This window comes from Lethenteron reissneri, chromosome 32 (genome assembly GCF_015708825.2).
Source record: "Lethenteron reissneri isolate LAM-NWPU_2019-01 chromosome 32, ASM1570882v1, whole genome shotgun sequence".
Taxonomy (NCBI): Eukaryota; Metazoa; Chordata; class Hyperoartia; order Petromyzontiformes; family Petromyzontidae; genus Lethenteron; species Lethenteron reissneri.
Window position 1 is genome coordinate 9903692 of NC_083810.1, and position 22792 is coordinate 9926483.

A 22792-nucleotide genomic window follows, 5' to 3' on the forward strand; every position below is an offset into this window, starting at 1 on the left:
TTCTCAGGGTTCGAGTTTCCGGGGAGGTTGGGTGTTGGAGGCAACTGAACGCCACCCCCGCGCCCCCATCCACCTCGCGGTTCAATTAAGTTTTCAAAATTTTGGTGCAGGTGGGTCACGATTCAATTCGCCAGTTTAATTGTTTGTCTGTTGCGTTGTGGCGATTTGCAGCACCTCTAGCGGCTGTGCGGGCGTCACGTGGACCGATTGCATGAAACGTACGAATGGAAAGCAATCGGTTGTCCGCATGCACCACTCAAACAGATCGTCTCGCGAACCTAAGGATTCGATTTTAATTTTGCGACTAAATAAATGCCCAGGAAGCGGGGGTGTTGGTGTACCGCAATGCAGGGCGCTAGCACACCAGGGGTGAGACATGTCAGGGAGACAGGATGTCCAGAGTGGCAGTGCGCTACGATACCACAGAGAAGCAGGGTGCAAGGGAGGCAGGGAGGTAGGAGAGGCAGGGTGGTGGTGGGCAGGATACCAGGGCACCCCTTCAGCCATGGAGGGGCGACTGCGAGGCCTCCGGGGCTTGAGTCAGGGCCAGAAGGGAGCCACCTGGCTCCCTCCTCCTCCTCCCCCTATTCCCTACTCCATCTTTTTTTACGCACATCCTCTCTGGCTCAAAATCATCTGCCCCCCCCCCCCCCACCACTACCCCCCCCCCCACCCAGCCACTAGCCCCCCCTCCACACCTCAACTCGACCCAAGCACTCGGACCTAATTTGACGTTTATTGGATGCGAAGCCGGACAGGGGGAATTATGATGTGATCCGCCGGGCTAATGAATCTCCGTCCGGAATTAATGTCCCCTTCGCGGGCGATCCGCCCCTGCGCGCCGGGAGTGGCGATGATTGCTCCGTGCTCGTCAGATCGCGGTTGCGAGGGGGAGGCTCGGAAGCCGTGGGGAGGTGGGGGATGTGGTGGATGTGGTGGCCCCGTGGGTGGTGAGGAAGGGTGGGGGTGGATGCCGTTGCGGGAGGTTGAGTTCGTTGCGGCCAGCGAATTGGTCGAAAACCTTTTGTCCGTTTGTCACGTGAAACCCAACTGCTGTCAGCTTGTCTTCCGTACGGTTATTTTAAAAAGAGGAGGAGGAGGGGGGGGGGGGATTGCGCGTCTTCTCTCTTGACCACCCGCAGGGCTTTGTGTATGCCTGCCCGCTCTGATCTTGCTCTTTCTCGCGCAATTTACTCTTAAGGTCTTCTGTTGCCGTTGGTCTCTTTCAGCGTGTCTGGGAGAAGGGCCTCTTGCCAATATCGTTGAGCCAAATTTTGATGCCGTATATTAAGGAATCTTTTGTCATATTAGTACGACGAGTGTTTGTGTGTCTGTGAGTTATTGTGTATCTTACAAGCCAACTTCCTGTAAACACGCTTTTAATGAAGGTAATTAGGGTTTTTCATATGAAATTGTCATTCTATATATATGCCTAAGAACATTTCAAAACGTTTAACGATTTAAAATGTGAAACGGTACTGCTTGCTTGTAGATATGCCCCCAGTTGTAATCTTAGACTCGAGCCAAAGCAAATTTAATATTTGTATTGTGGTATTTGGTTTAAGTTGATGCTTTGTTTTTCGTAAATTTCATCTCGTGCCAAGGTACAAATTGTCAACAACATCACAAGACAAATATCCCCCGTATAGCCTTAACAGACTGTTGGGGTAAGTGCTGTTAGCGAGCACCTTTAAAGGGCAAAAACAACAACAACAGCACACACACAGACAGGCAGACAGGCAGGCAGGGTTAACACACCAAACCCAATTTCAGACACCATCAGAAAAGAAAACAATAAAACCTTTTCATATATTAAATATAAAAAAATCACCGAGCCTGACAGAGGGCTTCAATCAAATCAATCGGAGCGTCTGTGCAGGTGACAGCAACCGCGCGAGTCCAGTGTTGCTAAATGAGGCACCATTCAATCCCGAGGCACCTGTGGAGCTGCGGTGCGATCATAATAGCCGTGTCAGGGCACTGAGCCCGTGCGGAGAATATATGATCTCACAGAATACACGTTTCTACCAGGAATTAATATTCATTTTCCCCTGAAACAAATATTTTGGAATGTCAACAATGCGAGCCATTTTACTATTTTTCATCAGACTGGTGAAATGCGTGGCTCGGCGAAGGGGTAAGGGAGAGTTCAGGATCGATGAAGATTTTGAACTCCACTAAAACTAAACCAAACTATTTTTTCTTTTATCAGAAGCGACCTGGCTATCACAAATTATAGCTCAGCTAAGCGGCTTATCATTTAGAAATTTATAACAGCCAAATAATCTAAACGCGCGTTGATTCTCGATGTGCAGGGCAAAACCGAAGGACCCAGAGAAAAATCCACGCGACCGCGGGGAGAGAGACACGCAAACTCAAAACATACAACAGGCTTCCAGGATTGGGATCGAACCCACGACCTCCTGTATAACCAAGCGAGGTAGTTAACATCTGGCCACGGCGGTGCCCACCGATGGTTAGCCGCAGCTCGGAATCGAACTCGCCATGTTCGCTAACCGCCCGCTTGACGTTGGCCCCAATTGCAATGTAATTGGGTAGAAAAAAAAACATCGCGAATAATGAAGCGAGACCTGTGCCAAGCCCGGACCACCAATCTCAGCGCCACTCTGAAGCCACGTTCGTCATCGGTGGCCTCCGCTCGCTCGCCCGCCCGCTTTTACAAAAGTGTGCAGCGGTGACGGCACTGACGGCGCGCCGGCTTTCCGTGGCCCGTCACCCCCGGCCTCCCGCGGCGCCGTGGCAGGTGCGACTGGGCACGCGGTCCAATAAATACGCCGGCGTCTACGCACAGAAATGCCGTGGGGGATACCGCATGGGGTGTTGGCGGTGGCAGTAGGGTTTGGTCTGGACGGGAGTAGGGGACCGTGGAGACATTGCCGTGTTGCCCGGGGTGATGGGTTGTGTGTGTGGGGGTAAGGTGGAAGCCCTCCCAGGAACTGTCGCTCAGCGGTGAAATGTGAAGCACGATCACACGCGCACACATACGCGTGCACCGCACAGTCACACCGCACAGTCACACGGCAATAACAGCCTCCATTTGCCTTTTCCCACTTAGTGACGGTGATGACATAACACCACTTGTGCCAGGCTAGGTGTGGTTTGCGGCCATGTGAGGTGCCGAATGCTCCTTGGCAAGAAGATCATGGGACAGACCCAGGTGTTATGGGTTAACTGACTTAGATGGCTGACAGATGCACCACCTAAGCTCCCCACTGTGCCACCTGCGTGTTATCTCCCTGGTGCTCTACTCTTTGCTGTGAGCGTCGCTCCTCTGCCATCCATTGTTGGGAGGGCGGCTGCCTCTAACTGCCCAGTAATGTCCTTCATTAGCCTCACAAAGACAACGATCCCCCGTATAGCCTTGACAGACTGTTGGGCCAAGTACTGCTAGCGTGCACTTATGAAGGCCGGCACAGTACACGAGGGGGTGGGTGGCCAAAACCACGCCCGGCCGCCTTTGTCTTCCCAGCGGCGATGTTTAAACACCGCACCAGGAACTAATTTGAGGCTAAATCGATCTAGGGGAGGCCCAGGACCACGTCAGATAATTGTCACTGTTGGCCACAAGCGAGAGTCGAAACCGGGTCGCCGGGTTCGTAGCACAGCGCGCTAACCGCTACACCACCACGCTGCATGCACTCGTGTGCACGCACACCCACGCACAGACTCGGACACTCGGCCTGGGAATCAGATGGCTCCGAGGGCGTTGTGGGAAATTTGGTTCCAAGATTTGTAAACATCGCCACTCGGTAGACAAAGGCTGCCGGGTGTGGTGCTGGCCACCCACCCCTCGTGTGCCATCCTAGTCTTGATAGAGTGCTCGCTAACAGCACCCAACAATCTATTATACAGGGATCTTTGTTTTGAGATCACTTTATTGGCACTGGAGGCAAGTTTGGGGTGAGTCCTATTATCTGGGGCATCTTATCAGTGGCTACGGTAGCATGGAACCGTACTACACAATCCGCGTATTAACTCCTGGAATGCTTTGATGAACCTTCAGACGCTGGTAACTTCATTACATCTCGGTCATCCTATTGTCTGACATCACCTACTGCCCGACCGCTCCATCAAGTGTGTCATTCACTCGAACAGGGGTCAGCAACCTGCGGCTCCAAAGCCGCATGCGGATCTTGAAGGGACTGCTTCGTGGCATTGTTTATTGAGGACCACCGTCTGGCGCTTCCATGCACTGGGGCTCTTGGAATATTGAGGGCTTTTTTTAATACCGAATACAGAAAAAAAAATGTTGGTCGCCAACCGCTGCACTGCAAGATGTGTCACTATTCAGATTGAACAGACCAACAGCGGAAAAGCCGTTGAGTTTGTGTTGGGCACCGGGAGGTGGGTGGACGCTACACCAACACGCCATTTAATAGGGCGGCTCAGAGGTCAAGAGGTCAGAGCTGGCACCGCTGAGAGTACTTGGTTTGAATCCAGGCAGCTGCCCGTGATTAAACCGAGTTCTGTCGCGTGGCGGGTTGAGGGTCTCGGGGCCGACTCACCGATGAGCGAAACAACAACAAAACTGTGCAATTTGTTCTGCGCTTGATTAGGCTGAAATCCATCTCCAAGAAACGAACTTAATATCGGGCCTGACCGTCGTGCGAGCGCTTCCGTGTGGAGGGATGGGACGTTTGGAACGTGCCGGCCCACTTTTGACCCGACGCAGGCAGCTGGGTTCAGAGTTGTGGTGATCGCGTAATTTTGTTGGGTTTTACAATTGACTTTCTTGCTTGAATAAGTGCCATGTATTAGATGAAAAAAATATTATGGAAAATTAGAAGGATGGATACAAATGTTTCCTTGTGTAGAGGATAGAAATGTGTCCTAAATATTGTGCTGGATAAATACATTTGGGACACAGAAAATAATGTGTTTTTTTGAAAATAACGTGTTGTTTTAGAAAATAATGTGTTTTTAGTTGAAATAAGCTACACGTAACACATTCTATCCAATTACAGGCAGTAATAAACGGAACACAACTGTAAAAAAAACAAAGTGTAAATCACAGCACATGCTGCCAGTAGTGGCCATTAAAGAGAAAACATTCCTGTATTGGAAAACGGCTCAAATTATACAAATAAATTTTAATTGGAATAGGCCCAGTTATTTCTCCTGTTTCTAAATGAAAACTCACCCATGTGCTCGGGCGCTTGATGAACCGACGTTTCAAAGTGTGTATATTGTTTTTCCTGGTAAAATGCAACATCTCGATTGCCTACATCCAAATGAGCCGTGCACACGAAAAAATTAAACGGAAACGTTACACATTTTTACTTTTAAGGCCACGGTGTTATTGACGAATGCGTTCGGTTGATTGTTGCTCGTGCGTTGTGCACCACCTCCAACGCAGCAAGTGTCACCGAATCATTCCCGTGACGAAAATCAAATTAACAAATGGAGTCAGGGGTAAAGGTGGAGCCCTGCATGTGCTCGCTCAAAACCATTGCTGGCGGAAAGGCCTCCGCTCTAGGGAGCTCTCGTGATCCTGTCCATTGGTTGGGCCTGTCACTGCCACGCTAAACCAGGCGCCCTTCGTAAGAGACGGCGGGACTACTCACACTTTTCCCCACCATGCATCACTTGCCACACCACTGACTGCGGTGAAACCCCATTGTTACTGAGGTGAAACCCCATTGTTACTGAGGTGAAACCCCATTGTTACTGAGGTGAAACCCCATTGTTACTGCGGTGAAACCTCATTGTTACTGCGGTGAAACCTCATTGTTACTGCGGTGAAACTCCATTGTTACTGCGGTGAAACCCCATTGTTACTGCGGTGAAACCCCATTGTTACTGCGGTGAAACCTCATTGTTACTGCGGTGAAACTCCATTGTTACTGCAGTGAAACTCCTTTGTTACTGCGGTGAAACTCCATTGTTACTGCGGTGAAACTTCATTGTTACTGCGGTGAAACCCCATTGTTACTGCGGTGAAACTCAATTGTTACTGCGGTGAAACTCCATTGTTACTGCGGTGAAACCCCATTGTTACTGCCGTTGTTTACAGAGGCAGTGAGTGGAGTTGGGGGGGGGGGGGCATTTATCTACATTGAAAACTAATTTATTTAGAACTGCTTTTTGTGTTTAGTTTTTTGTCCTTGACCCCGCACCTCCAATCGGCACGCTTGGGCTACGGTACAGTGTGAGAACAGTTGTACATGCATACATTTAAGTCCACTTCGTTGAACTATTGTTTGTGGTCAGTTTGCTTCTGAAAAAGAAGGTAATAACTCAGTGCGCTTTACCTGGTAAAATAAAAAAGAGTTCAGTTTTACATTTACTTTAATGTTTTGATGATCTGCTCACTTTTCCTAAACTTTGCATTCCTATCGTGTTTTCTATTGTTTGTTGCTCTGTAACTTTCTGACCCGGCCCCTGCTGAACATCTGTGGGAAAAAGAGCTTCATAGCTCATCGGATTTCTCCAGTATCAATAAAGATTCCGACTCTGAGAAACGTGCGCCGTCGCTTCATCAACTGCTGCGCCGGGAGAGCGATCGGTCGACCCCTGGATTACGAGCGTGGTGTGCGAGCCCTTAACCCCGTAGGAATAAAGAAAGTAGTTTAACTGACGACGAGGAGTTGAATTGTGAATTCGTCTGATGAGCGTGCTTTTCGGAAATTTGCCACGTGAAATAGCTCAAGGGATTGAATGCATGGGGAGCGGTGAATTATTTTCCCAAATGGAACCTCGGGTGCTGCGCTCGTGAACGCGTTATGCCGAGGCAGTTTCTCCTTCGTCAGATTTGAGAGCAGACTCCGCGTTTCCGATGGTTGTGTGTGAATTAATCTCGTGCGTAAAACAAAAACGAGAACTAATAATACTGTTAATTTGGTGCTCTTATAATTCAGTGGGATAGCATGAGGCTCGCATAAACTAAATTGGTCAACCACCTAAACTAATGAGACACAAAAAGCTCAAAGTCTTAAGATGTTCGTTTTATTTATTACTTCCCCCTCTTGTTTCCGCGCGTCATTGTGAGGGCTATCGCCGTGGTCAGGCGTTGCTTTTCCACTTTCGGGACAAGATAAGCTCTGAATGATCTGCTTTACCAAAAACATCATTCCTACTCCTATTTTTCCCTGCCACCGCTATCTTTCAGCAAAGGCCACCGTGTCAGCATTGATGCCACAAGGCATCAGCCCTGGCAATTTATCGTTTCTTTTCTTACATTCTTTACAATGTTGTCCTTCTTTTTTTTCCCCTCCCAACTTTTTTATTTGTCTGCACGAATCAACACAACCAAGAACAGCCGCCGATAAATGACAGCAACATCAATAAAGGCATTCTTCTGGGAGAGGCGGGGGGGTGTTGGGAGACATAAGGAATACTCGGTTGTTTTTGAACAAAGTAAAACTGTCAAATCGCATCCCATGTGATCATGTTATCAAGAGGCTTGTGACGACAAAGGGTTTCCAAATCCTCCTGAACATGCTCCGCCATATCGTCGCTTCCCGAAGGCGCAGTGATCTTACCCCCGCGCAAGTGTTCGCGGTTGCTTCTGTGCAGCTCTTCGATGCGTTTTTTGGGAACTGAATTCAGTTTCCGAAGAAGCTCCCAAGCACGTGGAGTGATATAAATGTATCACGGCACCCGGAAGGTGACATCACAGAACGAGACATTTTAACATAGGACCGCAGAGCTTGGGCGAATAGTTGGCACGGCTTTGTCCGTGGTTTCCCACACCGCCACGTGAGAACGGCACTCACGTTACAAATTCTACAGCCGTTTTGAGATGCAATTTGCATGAACGGCATTATATATACACAGAACGTCAAAACTAATATTATCACTGATCTCCCGTGTGCTTTCGAGTTGTTAGCAGCTGTCGTCGGGAACGGAATTTCGAGGACGCTCTCCCCGGCGCACGTCGCAAAAATCGTCGCGCGCCACACCAAGGCGACGCGCGGCACCATAGCGGCGCGTCACGGAGCCGTGCGACGTTGCGATGATACATTCGTGTGTGTTTTTTTTATTGCCGAACAATACGTACGTTGAATATTTCCCCTCTGCCCGCCCCCCCCCCCCAAATAACGTGGGGGAGCTCACCCCCCCTCACTCCCCGGTCGCACCCCACCCCCCCCTCCCCCCTTTTAGTAAGCGAATCACGGCGCACGGCGGCATGCCGACGGGGCTCTCCCGCCGTGCGCTCGTTCGACTGTGGGTCACTTGCCGGGGGAACAATCTGTTTTGCGGCTAAGCGGGGGAGCGCAGCAACACCACTTTCAAGGCTCATTAGAGCTGGGCAATAATGGACATCACATTCGCTTGTTGTTCCGCTCACTTGAATTTTAAAAGGACGGGAAAAATTATTTCTCTCGCCGAGGGGGGGGGGGGTGGCACGGGGTGGGGGGGGGGGGGCAGAGAGCGTCCCGATCGCCGTCGCCACCGCAGGAGACGGAGAGTTTTGTTTGCTAGCACAGTTTTGTCCCGGGTTGTCCGGGTTGTTGCGGGGCTTCCTCGGGGCGGCGCTGTCGGCAGAGGGCAGCGCAGCATTTGAACCTTTGTCGAGCTTACACCGTGCTCCCTTGTGGGAGCGCTGCCGGTCCCAAGCGGTCAGCGTGCCGCACTATGAACCACGGCGGCGTGAGTTTCGGCCCCCGCCGTGGCTAACGTCGTCGGCGGGTGGTTTCTCCACCGGTGCCCGGCTGTCGCTTTGGGATGGTCAAGTATGGTCAATAACCCCCCACCACTTGCACGGGGCGGGGAGGCCCTCATCCAGCGAGGGATCGACGGTTCCTGGCTTCTGCGAGGGAAGGTTGTGGGTTTGCTGCCGGTGGGAAGATGAATGTCTCAGAATAGCGGAAGAGGGGGCGGAACTGTGCAGCTGACAAATATCCGTCTCTTGTAACGCCCCGTGAAGACTCCCAGATTTGCGAGGGCAGCAGCTACCTCTCTCAACAAGAAGATGACCCCAGGAAAGCAGGACAAGTGGTGACACTTGTGAGGGCTCGTGAGGACATGTGCATTGGACGTGCCGGCTGGCACAGAGGTGACGGTGAAACTAAATCAGCGGTTTGACACCGAGGTACTCGTACTAAACGTGGCTGCACCACTTGGCCCACGCTGGCTTGCTCCTGCATGAACAGTGCTTTGCTCGAACCACACAGGGATCTGTAGGCATTGCTGGAGATTTTAACAACGAGCCAGAGAGAGCTGTGAGAATAAGCGCACGAGTCTAATGTAACCTTCTAAACTAAACTATTTTTTTTATTTTACCAGGTAAGGCCCACTGAGCTGTGTAGCTCTTTTTCAGAAGCGACCTGGCCACAAATGATAGCTCACCTAAGTGACTTATCACGTGGAAATTTATAGCAGCCAAATACTCGAGGCGCTTGTACGAGTGTGTTCTTCTTTAATTCGTACTTTTGTCATTAAAAATCGGTCCGAACTTTGCTTGATTTAGTTGTAAATTATATCAAAAGTTCACTTCTTTTTTTCGTGTAATTTGCTTTTATTCCCCTGCACCCAGATCTGTCCCTGTGTTATGGCTTATATGCGATTGGGTGAGTCGTGTAGAATGCAGCTCGTCTGCTGCCTGTCTCTTCCCATCTGGCACATCACGCGTTTGCCTTAAGGGGTCCTATGCAAGAGCAGGGAATGTCTATGCATGGTTGTGTATGTATGTCAGCTCGTGTACCGTTCCGCCCTTCATAGATGCTCGCTAACAGCGCTTGCCCCAACAGTCTATTACAGGCTATATGGGGGATCTTTGTCTTTGTGTGTCAGCATTGGTGTAGTGGTCAGCGCGCCACGGACCCGGCAACCCGAGTTCGAATTCCCACTCACGACAAATAATGGTGGCGAACGGTCTGAACCGATCCTGCACCTCCCCTAGGTCGACTCGGCCTTAAACGAGCACACTGTTCCTGGTGCTGTGTGTAAACATCAGCGTTGGAGAGACTGAGGTGGCCTGGCGTGGTGCTGGTCACCCACCTCGTGTGCCGTGCGTGGCGTTCGTGGGTGCTCGCTAACGGCACTTGCCTGAAGGAGAGTCTGGTAGTGGCTATAACAGGGCTATCTTTGGCCTCGTCTTTATTAGGTTTTCATAGGTGCTCGCTAACAGCACTTGCCCCCACTGGCTCCGCTAGTGCCCCCCCAATGATCCGATCGAAATCCCTAATTTCTGTCAGATCATTGGGGTTTATTAGTAATAAATCGGCATTTTGCGACCCCCACTGCCACTGTGTAGCATATTATTACGTGCCAGGGACTCTATGAGATAATAGTACAACGGTCTGAGTCCATAATTGGCAATAAGTAATGGCAAAGCAGTTATAAGTGACTCACAGAATTGTGCGCAGTTGCGTATACAGTACACGACTTCCCTGAAGACATTAACCCTCAGCGAGCGCGATGCTGATCACACACGGTTCGAATTCGACCCTCAATCGATGGTTGTGCCATCGCCGCGAATAAAAAGCAAGGGACAAGTCCTTACTTATTAACGACTCCTATCATTTTTCATTGCTGGAGGGGTTGCCCCCCCTACCTGAAAATCCTGGCTCCGCCATTGCTTGCCCCAACTGTCTATTAGGTTATAGGACATGGTGGTGGTGGTGGTGATCTTTGTCTTCGTGCGTGCGTAAACTCACGCACGATATCTCCCCAAGTTTTGTCATTCTTTGCTGACGAGGACCGATTTTTTTCTTTCACGGTTTTTGTTAATCAACGAAACTCTGCCCGCGGTCCTCTATTTAAATTTCCGGAATTGTCAAAAAGCCCTCCTCCCCATCACGTCCTTCGACATTTGACAGCAATACCGCTGTAGCAGTTGTATTTAAAATTCAGTATTAATTACATGTCCCCCTCCCCGCCCCATTATTTATTTCCTGAAGCCGAATGTGGTCTCGTTTGTTCCGTGGGAAATTTTCGCTTTCTTAATGCCGTACGTCCCGCATTCCTTTTTCGCTGTTTTCAGCGCCGTATATTTACCCGAGGCAATGGTGAGCTTTTAATTATAATCAATCATTTGGGAGGAAACATTTGTGCCTCGTCTCCCCCCCCCCCCATTGTGCAGGCAGACACTACCACAATGCATTGCGTCCGTTTGAGTCTTCTTCTTCTGTTGGTGTAATCTGTTTAATTTACTTAAAAAAACAATTAAAGCACATGGTGTTTAACCATGCTGCCTCCAGTAATGTTTTAACATCGCGGTATTTTCCGAGCCTGTCACTGTCCACAATCGCTTAAAAAAACGATGAAAATTAGGTTTTCTTTCATATATATAAGTGTTGCACACTCGAAATGAAGGACGTGGGCAGGTGCTCCAAATCGAGGGCAAACACATTTATTGTGGTCAATCTGTAAGATGCAACAGCACGTGGTGTCACACACAGCAATCCTCAACCGAGTCGCCATTAACCACGTGACTGGTGTACAAGTCCCGTTAATCAATAAGCCTGCCAGCCATCCACAGCCCCAATTCAGTCATCGCATGTTGGCGTACATACGTGCATTGATGTACTGCACAGCACATAAGGACTTTCACAAAACCTCACTTTACTCCCCCCGTGCTGCACGAGTAAATAATTAAAAGAGTGGTCCATTCCTAATGTGCCACGTAAGCTGCATGTCAGTCAAAATGACGACATCAATAATCACATCCTTTACCCAGGTACGCCTCTAGATGGTTGATGTCGTGACTCTTGAGTTTCTGGAAGATTCTGCCTTTGGATAATTCGCCAATATCAGTAGTCATCTTTAGCTGCGTGTGCCATTGTCTGGCGAAAAACTAGCCGGAGTATGGTGAAAAAAAAGTTTTTCCTAGGTCAAAGGTCATAACTCATCATCAGTACCATAGGGTTCCATGCGATCAGAATGAACCCTTACTTGACTCTGTACAACAATATTGCTCCAGCTAATACTGTAACATACAGACTAACTCAAAGGGAGTAAAATGAAGTTTCTTGCATTGTTGATAAGGTTTACTGACCTTACATAACTGCCGCTATGTGGATGTGTGTGTGTGTTGAAATTCTTTCGCACCGTACGTGGCCAATCGGAGGTGTGGGCCTTTCCCCTTGAACACTTACAAGACAGTTCAAACATCGGGTGCTTTCCTGCGTCTCCACACACAAATACAATATATGATGCTCAAGTCCACAGCAATTAAGACTCTCTCGCCAGGTTTGCACATTCTTTCATATGCCGTCCCAAGCGCGCACAGAAGCATTGAGGACCACGTATTGTTTCTACGGCCATGGCCTCGTTACTAATGTCATCGGTGTTGTCGTTCGTCTGCTTTCGGCAGCCGGGACCGGTGTTTCCCGTGGACGTGGGGGCACTGGGACTGGCCATGGGACCGCGTGCTGCCGGCCGGGGAAACCCGGACGCCAGAGAGCCAGAAGGCTCACTCCTTAAAGACTGGCACGACCACGAGGCCATCCGGAGAGACGCGGCCCGCAGAGGTACACACAACATATTCTTAGGTTTTTTCGGTAAAGTCACGTAGGTAAAACATTAAAATTAATAAAAATTAAAAATAAAAATCACGACGTTTCGGAGGCAACACAAGCTTCCGTCTTCAGGTACACACAACAAACAACAACAAACAAACAACAACCGCCATTCGTCACCGAGTGGTGGTGGCGTCGCCACGGCGCTTGTGCAAGACTCGGTAAAGTGTCGAATGCTCGCTGGCAGGTCAAGGAGACAGGCCCCAGGGTGTTATGGGTTGACTGGCTTCGATGACTGACAGACGTTACCACCTGTACTGCCCACTGTGCCAGCTTTGCATGTGTACGCGCGCACGCGCACACGGACACGTGCGCCTATCTGGATGCGTAGGTTTCGTAGCACAGTTTGCGAACCACCGCGTCATCTCTCCCAACGCACACACGTGCGCTCACACGCCTTCCCGCGCACGCAGAAGTCAGAGCGTCGGGTTGTCACCGCTGACATCTCGTCACCCCCCGTATCTCTCCGCGTCCGCTCCCCCGTCCCCGCCCGTCTCCCCCGCGCCTCCGATCCCAGGCAACGGCGAGCAGGGGAAGCCCTTTTCCCTCACCGACGAGGACCGCTCGGAGGCGGCCTACCGGGAGAACGGCTTCAACATCTACGTGAGCAACAAGATCGCTCTGGACAGGGCGCTGGCCGACATTCGCCACCCCAAGTACGCGTCGCCCGGCCCCACACACCCCCCCTGCCCCCCCCCCCTGACGCGTCGATTAATTGCTTAATATACGTTTTCACCCTCATGTTACACACACACACCGATTCGTGTGTACAATAGATACGAGTAGAAATTCATCAATTCACACACACACACACCGAATAGTGTGTGTGTGTGAGAATTGATGAATTTCTACTCGTATCTATTGTATATCGTTAGTTCATTTGATTCCTGCAATCACTTAGAGGCCCCTAACCGTGAACCTATTCTGCACCCGAATTGTAGGAAATGTGTTGAATTACGAGGTGGGAGAGGGGGTGAATCATTACACCCATACTCGCGAATGCTCCGATGGCAGACTGCCTCCGAATATCTTCCGGTGTTGGGCTGGATGGTGGCCAGGGGACAGCAGTACAGCCGTAGATTCCTTAATCCGTTCGTGCAGAGGCTTTCAGAGGGTTATCCCCTTGTGTGCGAGCGTGGGTTTCCTCCGGGCACTCTGGTTTCCATCCATACGAAGCCAAACGTTCATTTATGTTGGAATTGGCTAACGTTCCAATATCAACATCCCCTCTTGAAAAAATGTATCTTGAGACTAATTGAGGGTTCGTGGCAGTGGTACAGCGGTTAGTGCGTTCACTGTTAATCCTTGCGTTTGATTCCCAGCCACGGCTAACATCAGTGGTGAATGACATCACACATCTCACCCCCCCCCGCACATCTCCCACCTCCCCCCCAAATCTCCACCTCCCCCCCACATCTCCCACCCCCCCCCACATCTCCCCCCCCCCACATCTCCCCCCCCACATCTCCCACCCCCCCCCCACATCTCCCACCCCCCCCCACATCTCCCCCCCCCCCACATCTCCCCCCCACATCTCCCACCCCCCCCACATCTCCCACCCCCCCCCCCCACATTTCCCACCCCCCCCCCCCCACATTTCCCACCCCCCCCCACATTTCCCACCCCCCCCCACATCTCCCACCCCCCCCCCCACATCTCCCACCCCCCCCACATCCCCCACCCCCCACATCTCCCAGCCCCCACATCTCCTCCCACCTCCATTCCACTCTCAAACTCCCCGGGCCCCGCTATCTCACCGGCACAGAGCGACCACCCCCCTCCCCCACCCCCCCCCCCTCCACCCCCCCTCCACCACCCCCACCCCCACGCTGCTGCTCTGTCTGGTCCCGCATTGCCATTAGCCGTCTCCCTGGCCGGCCCGCCTCTCGGGGTTGGACCGCTCATTTTGGAATGAATCATCCCGCCAGGGAGCCCCAATTGGGTGTTGCGCAAGCCGATATTTATCTGATTTCCCAGCGAGCTGGGCGAGGTGGCGGACCAGCGGAAGCGGCGCACGCGCCGAATCGCGCCGCTTTATTGGCATTGGCCCGGTAGCCAGCAATGTTTATCACTCGCCACCGAATAAATGAGCGAAACAAATGACGTAACAGTTTCATACGAACGGATATTTCTGTCCGCAGCTGACGACTCCCTCCCCTTCGTTGTCACCCCCCCCCTGCCCGTGGGCGGGGGGAAGTTTAGCACGCGATCCCGGCGATCCGTTCGCAAGCTTCGGGATTTCACCGGGAACTTCCAAACACACACACGTGCGGCACACGCGCCGTAACCTCGCGATTTAGCGGTTTAATTGCGAGCGTATACGAAGACTTAAGATCCCCCAGTGGAGCCTCGAAACAGACTGTTGGGGCAAGTTCCGTTAACGAGCACCTTTTGAAGGCCGGAACGGCACATTGTGGGGGGGGGGGGTGGGCTGTCCAGTACCATGCCCGGCCGCCTTTGTCTCCCGAGTGGTGATGCTTATACACCGCACCAGGTACTCATTTCAGGCAGAGTTGACCTAGGGGAGGCCCAGAACCAGTTCAGACAATCGTCACTGGTAATGACCGTGAGCGGGAATAGAACTCGGGTCGCTGGGTTCATAGCGAAGCGTGCTAACCGCTGCCCACAATGTATATAGACACAGATAAAGACCCCCCGTGTAGCCTTAATAGACTGTTGGGGCAAGTGCTGTTTGCGAGCACCTATGACGGCCGGCACAGCACACGAGGGGGTGCGTGACCAATGCCATGCCCGGCTGCCTGTGTCTCCCTAGTGGCAATGCTCACACATCGCACTAGCTACTCATTTGAGGCTGAGTCGACCTAGGGGAGGCCCAGGACCGGTTCAGATAGTCGTCACCGGTGTTGGCCGTGAGCGGGAATCGAACTCGGGTCGCCAGGTTCGTAGCGCTGCACGCTAACCGCTACACCACCGCTCCCCGCGAGACGCACATAGACGCACAGAGGCTCCCAATCAAGTTGCACCCAATCAAGTTGCACCCAATCAAGTTGCACCCAATCAAGTTGCACCGACTGAGAGGCGAGTGCCATTGGCGAGGGCATGCTCAGGCTGGCCGTGGCCTCGGCGGTGGATGGTGTGGCCAGAAACCGTGCAGAGCCGGCAGCTGTTATCTCCACGCTGCTGATGTGTCCGCACTGCGCTGGGTACTCATTTCAGGCTGAGTCGACCTAGAGGAGACCCAGAACAGGATCAATTACCACTTATAGGTTGTGCGTGGCCAGGCAATTGAACCATTGCACGACCATCGACCGATTTGCAATGTAAATTCAAGGATGCCCCACCATGTAGCATATTAAACTATTGCACCGAGTGCTGTTTGCGAGCATCTTTCCAGGGTTGCACGACACGGGAGAGACGGTGGTATGGCCAGATCAATGCCTGGACCCGTTTGTCTCTTCAGTGCTGCTTACATACTGCACCAGGTACTCGTTTAAGGCTCAGTTATTCTAGGAGAGAGGCCCAGGACCGTTTCAAATATTTACCACTGATATTGGTTGGGAGTGGGCATTTAACTCGGGTCGCCGGGTTTGTACCGCGACACGACCGCTGCCCGTAAGACGAAGATCCCCCGTATAGCACTCAACAGACTGTTGTGACAAGTGCTGTTAGCGAGCACCTATGAAGGCCGGAACGGGGCAAGTACACGCACACGCGCGCCCGCACAAACACACACACGCGCGCGCGCGTGAAACTTCCCGGAGGTTTTTTCGCGAATTGTTTTATTGACGCAGTAAATCTCATCTTGAAAATGCAATGAAGACACATTCGCATGCCTCCGTTTCTCAGCTCTTGTTGAAAGCACAGATTACAATATTGATGCCGAGGCAATTTACATCCCCCCCCCCCCCCCCCACCTCTCTCCCTCTCTCAATAAGCGCGCCCGCATTCTATGTGTTCAGATAAATTGGTATTGAGCAATCGTAGTTCGTTCTTTCGTTCGTTGCCGCCTTCCATATTTCTCGTCGTACATCCTCGGGCAGAGGCAGCCAGGAGTCGGAGCAGTCGCTTCTAATTTTCGCGAGGATTCTTTCAACTTTTCTCTTCCCCCGCCCGCCCGCCTGCCTGCCCGCCCCCCGTCGTCGTTACAAAAGTTTGGAGGATTCCTATGATACAATAAACACGGGATGAAGAGACACGCCGTCATAAATCTTATTCCCGCACCAGTTGTAAATCTTTAATTTATCTTCCACCCCCCCCACCCCCCCAATAATGCGACAGTATCTGTGCCGACACGGGGAAGAAAGTTCACGGGGAAGAGAGAGTGTTGTCCCCCATCATCAATCAGCTTATTGTTATAATTTTAAAAATAGATTGTATCTTTCCGGAGTCTTTTCGTTTTGATTATTATTGATTGCCGTTGGCCTGACTAAGGAATTGTTGCGGCAGTGTTGACGTGCACCGGTAACCTGGGTTCGATTCCAGGCCACGGCTTACATCAGTGGCGAGCGATAGCTGAATCGGTCCTGCCCGTAGACACCACTGCTACCTCGTGAACCCGAACTGATCAGCCCGGTGAACTTTGGTCAAACAACGCACCCCACAGCCAACATTGTGTGTGTGTGAGGAGTCCTTCAGTCCAACGGCGCATTTACAAAGGGCTGTACATAATTTTTGTCACAGTGATTTTAAATTCGATTTTGACGTCATTTTGAGTGGCACGTAAATGCATTGGAAACCCTGATTGGGAGGTGGTGGCTTTTATTTATCAATAGAAGTCATGTCAGTTTAACACACAGGCTTTCGCAACCAATATCATCCATAATACAGTTTTTTTTGGGTTAGATAGCATAAATGTAAATATGTGGTTGAACCCGCCACCACCCGACACAGCCAATTAGTACGGTTTGTCACATAAGCAGAACGTGCCAATTCGTTACGAGTACAGCACACCGGTGTGTTGGAGAGCAAATCCACAACATTTACAATCTGAGTCATTTGTGGATTAGCTCTCCAACACACCGGTGTGCTGTACTACTAACGAATTGGCACGTTCTGTTTACGTGACAAACTTGGCTAAATTGGCTGTGTCGGTTGGTGGCGGGTTTAACGACACATTCATATTTATGCTATCTACCCCAAAAAAACCCTATTTTATAGAAGTAATCTCGCAAAGCCTGCAGTGTGCAGCACCCCTTGCACCACTGAAGTGACATGCCCCCCCCCCGCCGCCGCCGCCGCCCCAGCCCGCCTGGCAGTGTCTCATCAAGCTGGGGGGGGGGGGGTTCCCTCCCCCGAGTTCTTTGACAATGTGCCCCTGCCGGGCTGAAGTCAGCGGTGGCCGTTTGTCACGTTTAGTGCCGCCCCGCCTGTCCTGCCCCCGTTGTTCCAATACGCTCAGAGCCGAGCACACGGACGGATACAACAACGGCAGCCACAAATTCTGAGCCTTCTTTCTTGGTGCACGCTGGGCACACAACGGAGGACAGAGCGAGTCCGTCCGATGCTGGCGGAGCCCTCCTTCCACCTTCCTGCTGCTCCAATAACAACGCGGCAACATTCATTTCTCTTTTTCACTTGTCAGCCCTCTGGCTCGGGCACCCCGCGTCTCCGAGGTCTTGGCTTAGGTGGTCTAACATATTACCAGGCTGACGTCGGGTCAGAGTTCGGCTTCAGGATACACCGCGGTAGATGTTGCCCCAACTTTTGTGCTGATCATCTGCCCTCCTGTCTTCTCTGCCTCACCTCCCACCTCACATCCCAATTGATTTCCCGACTCACTCGTGGAAGAAAAGAGGGAAGGGACATAGATCTCAGTCTGGGGTAGTGTGGTACTCTTGCGTGCGCATGCGTCTGTGTGTATGTATGGGTGGTGGGAGGGTTGGAACGGGAGTGGTGGCACAGCGGTTAGCGCACTGCGTTACGTACGCGGCTAGCCGAGTTCGTTTCCCGCTCACGGCCAACATCGGTGACTATTATCTGAATAGGTCCTGGTGCTTCCCTAGGTCGACTCAGCTTCAAATGAGTACCTGGTGCGGTGTGTAAACATCGCCACTGGGGAGACAAAGGCAACCAGGACGTGGTGTTGGCCACCCACCCCCTCGTGTGCCGTGCCGGCCTTCATAGGTGCTCGCTAACAGCACTTGCCCCAACAGTCTTTCAAGGCAAATACTGTGGATCTTTGTCTTTGTATGAGAAGCAGTGACAGTGGTTTGTGCACTGCACTACGAACCCAGTGCAGCCACACCGATAGTTAAGATTAGTGGCATGTGATGCCTAAACTGATTGTGGGCCTCCCCTCGGTCAACTCAGCCTTAAATCGCTATTCGGTTTGGTTTGTAGACGTTAGCATCGGGCAAACAAAGGCAGCCGGGCATGGTTCTGGTCTTGCAATCTTCGTGTGTGCCTTGCCAGCCTTAATAGGTGCTCGCTAACAACACCTGCTCTTTGAGAGTCTGCACGGCTATAACATGGGACCATTGTCTCTCTGCATGCGTCTCTGTGGGTGTTTGCAAGCATTCTCTTGAGCGCTCGATGAAAGCACTGCAGTGCATTCCCCGTGACCTACATTCAATTCCTGGCCTCACGGTAATTGAGTTTGAGCCTCCCCTAGGTTTACTTAGCATGAAATTTAAAAAATGACAGTGCAGCAGTGTGACAAACATCATCAGCACGTGAGGATGCCCCACCAGCACACTCCGCTGTGCATCTTGGCAGTCCTAAAGAGCGGCCTAAACAGCACTAGCGCCACCAGTCTAGAGGGCCTGCGGCTAGGAAGTCCTTTTTTCCAAGAGGGGGGAAGCCAAGCCGTTTGGCCCAGTGTCACTGACTTTGCTGGGTTGACAAACTCTGTGGCGGCAAGAAACATGTGCAGCTGTAAATCGCGAATATCCCGCGCTGCGATTATGTATGTTTGCGTGTTGAACTCCTTTGCGTGTTGAACTCCTTGACGTAGCCAACCGTGCTTATCGCAGTGCGGGAAGCGTAACAACTCACCGATGGCTCACCGCCGTGTAGCCACACGGCACATTTTATTCACGTAAAAGGGGAATGATTATATATTTCATAAATCCCCGCATTCACTTTTTCTCGTCACATTGTGTCGTAAGTGGCCATATGCTTTTGAAAGGCACGCATAAGGCATTTGCGTCAATAATAATTTGTTGTTGCGTGCAGGCCTTGATGCATTAGCGCTTTGCAGAAAAACAACAAACTTGCAAGCGGTTATAAATGCGGGCAGTTTGTTAAAAAAAGAAAGACTCGCAGCCATCTGTGTGCGAGTCTGGGAGAGTTGAATGGCCTGTGCGATGGTGATCTGCGAGGGAGAGAGAGATGGAGTGGCGATGTCCCGGTGGGATATGCGGGCCACTCCAAATTACGGCATAGCGAGATTCCATTTTGTTAGATATAAATGTTTTAAGCTTGCGGTTTCAGATTAAAAAAATATTCACAGAATCGTAAATCTTTAGCACCTCAGCAGTCTTGCGATCGTGCCCTCGAATGACATGCTTACCCCACGAAGTCAATTTTGGCTGAATTCTTTGTCATGGTCATTGCCCCAGCGACGATGTCGGTGGAGAGCGCTTTCACTCTTCGTTTTTACATCGTGAAATTTTCAACGGCTTCCTGCAGGTCTCTTGTCTTTTTTCTTGTCAGTGACAATTTTAATCTACCCAGACACAAGTGAAACGTAATTTGTCGTGTAAGCCTTAAAAACAAGTATTTATGCTTAATTGTTGTTTATTGTATTGTTTTTTATATATTTTTTTTGCATTTTCTTCCCACGTTTTTGTTTTGTTTCTCATTTTGGCCACAATAAAAAAATACATTTATTTATTTTTTCGGTAAACATTAGCTCACGCGTTTTTTGTGAGCCGAAGACAAATTAGTTTAATGTACAAAACCATTAACCCATTTGTACATTTTAAATTACACTTGCCTGGCTTGCGAGTGTGTGAGCCGGCCGTGGGAAGGAATGTACATCACCAGTAACAAGCAGACCATAACGAAGCTAAATTGTAGCGATATTCATAAATTGCACGTTTTAATGGTCTTTAAAAATTCACCCACCACTGCCCACTAGCCCCCCCACCCTCCCCACTACCACCTCCCCTGTGGTTTAACAGACCCCGATTTATCATCGGCGGCCGTTTTCCGTGAAAACTGTTGCAGTTTCAAGGACTTCACCAATGCAAATCTTGTGGCAGTGGTGAACATGTAAATAAATATTTAAATGTTTTGGGCTCCACAAGGACACATGCTCCACATGTGCGCTCGTGAACAAAGTCATAGATCGCCCCCCCAACAACAAGTCATCGCTTTGCCGTCAGACCGTTGGGCTCAGGGCCGATTAGCGAGCGCCCATTCCAGTGATGTGTTGTCGGGTTGTGTCCCTGTGTCATTCGGCAGCCGATGTTTTTTTCCCCCTTTTATTTTCCCCTTTTCCCCCTTCCCACCCACGTGCCGGGAGCTTATTCGGTGAAATGGATCGGTTCCTGAAGAAGCTCCCCGGCACGTGCGGCGAAACGTCGGACGTCGCGCCGAACGACACGCGCTGCAGCCGGAGGACGCGTCAGAAAGCTGTTGCAGCACAAACGGCAATGGGGTTGTAGCGGCCAGCACTGCATGGGCTGCCTTTGTCTCCCCATAGCTCGCGTTTATATGCCGCACCAGTTACCACCAGGGCGGCGAGATGTTGACTACCTCGCCTGGTGTACAGGAGGTGGTGGGTTCAATCCCCTACCCTGGCGCCTGTATATTTGGAGTTTGCTTGTTCTCCCCACGGTAATGTGGATTTTTCTCCAGGTCCTCCGGTTTTTCCTCCACATTTAGAAACGTGCGTTTAAAATATTTGGCCGCTATAAATTTCCACGTGACAAGTCACTTCGTTGAGCTGTTATTTGTGTCCAGGTCACTTCTGAAAAAGATCTGAATAACAAAGTGAAATGAATATAGTTTTTTTTATAGTTTGATAATTTTAAGGCTGAGTTGACCCTGTGGAGATCTCGGACAGGTTCTGAAACCGCTTTCCACTTGTGGTTAGCCAGGGTCGGGAATCACACTCAAGTCGCTGGGTTCACAGCGAAGTGTGCAGGTACACTGGGCTACTGCTTACCACGTGTGCACTTGTGCACATGTGATAAAGACCCCCCTAGTAGCCTTTACAGATTGTTGGGGCAATTGTTGTTTGCGAGCACCTATTAAGGTTGGCACAGCACTCGAGGGGGTGGAGGGCCCAGCACCATCCCCGGCTGCCTTTGTCTCCCTCGTGGCGATGTTTACACACCGCACCAGGTACTCATTCGAGGCTGAGTCAACCTAGGGGAGTCCCAGGACCGGTTCAGGTGAACGTCACCGATGGTGTCAGTGGCCATGAGTGGGAATCAATCTGAGGTAGCCGGGTCCGTAGCGCAGCGCGCCAGCCACTAAGCTACCGCTCCGCACTTGTGAAGGCACGCTTGCGCGCACACACGCAGACACACACACACACAAACACACACACGCAAACACACACACACAAACACACACATAATGGTAACACACACACACGCAAACACACACACACAAACACACACATATGGTAACACACACACGCAAACACACACACATGGTAACACACACACACGCAAACACACACACGCAAACACACACATATGGTAACACACACGCAAACACACACACGCAAACACACACATAATGGTAACACACGCAAACACACACACATGGTAACACACACACACGCAAACACACAAACACACACACATGGTAACGCGGGTGCATGGACATGCGCGCACGCACTCAGTCAGCTCCATAGTGGAGTGAGCGACCCTGAGAACTCAATGATGATTGAAACATTCCGTACACAGGCGTTTAAATGCATCTTTAAGAGCCTTCTGCTGTGTCTGTACGATTGTTGCAGGGCATGTTCTGCATTTCCTTATTTGTTTACAGATTAATATTACATAAATGTTTAATAGTGCTATTGTATCCTGACCTATTATCTTTGCACTTTGTAATTTTATGTTTCGTGGAATGATTTAGATTTAAAATATTTCAACTCTCTTTTCCTCTCTGCTTAACAACAAAAGTATCATCGCTCTTACCTCGGCTTTGCGGCAGCGTTGTGTTCTCTCTCGTGCGCCCGTGTTTCTCTCAGCGTTTCCCAGCTCTTGAAATAAAAGAACCTGGGCGGGCGGGGGGGGGGGGGAATCGTAGTCCGTATTAGAGGGCACGTTTAGCTATGCCAGTGTTTTTTTTGGTGCCATATAAATAATAAAATTTCGCCAACCCGCACTGATCGGTGTGGCGTTGTCAAACAAAGCCGCAAAGCTGTCGCAGCACGGTGAGAA

General features: G+C 50.8%; 1 protein-coding gene across 1 annotated transcript in view; it reads left to right on the forward strand.

Annotated features, from left to right (window-relative positions):
• Positions 1 to 22792, forward strand: part of GALNTL6 (polypeptide N-acetylgalactosaminyltransferase like 6) — a 224759-nt gene that overhangs the window by 127727 nt on the left and 74240 nt on the right. The window contains exons 2-3 of the mRNA XM_061563948.1: positions 12281 to 12437; positions 13003 to 13141. Of these exons, the coding sequence (XP_061419932.1) occupies positions 12281 to 12437; positions 13003 to 13141 (296 nt within the window). The remainder of the gene's footprint in view (positions 1 to 12280; positions 12438 to 13002; positions 13142 to 22792) is intronic.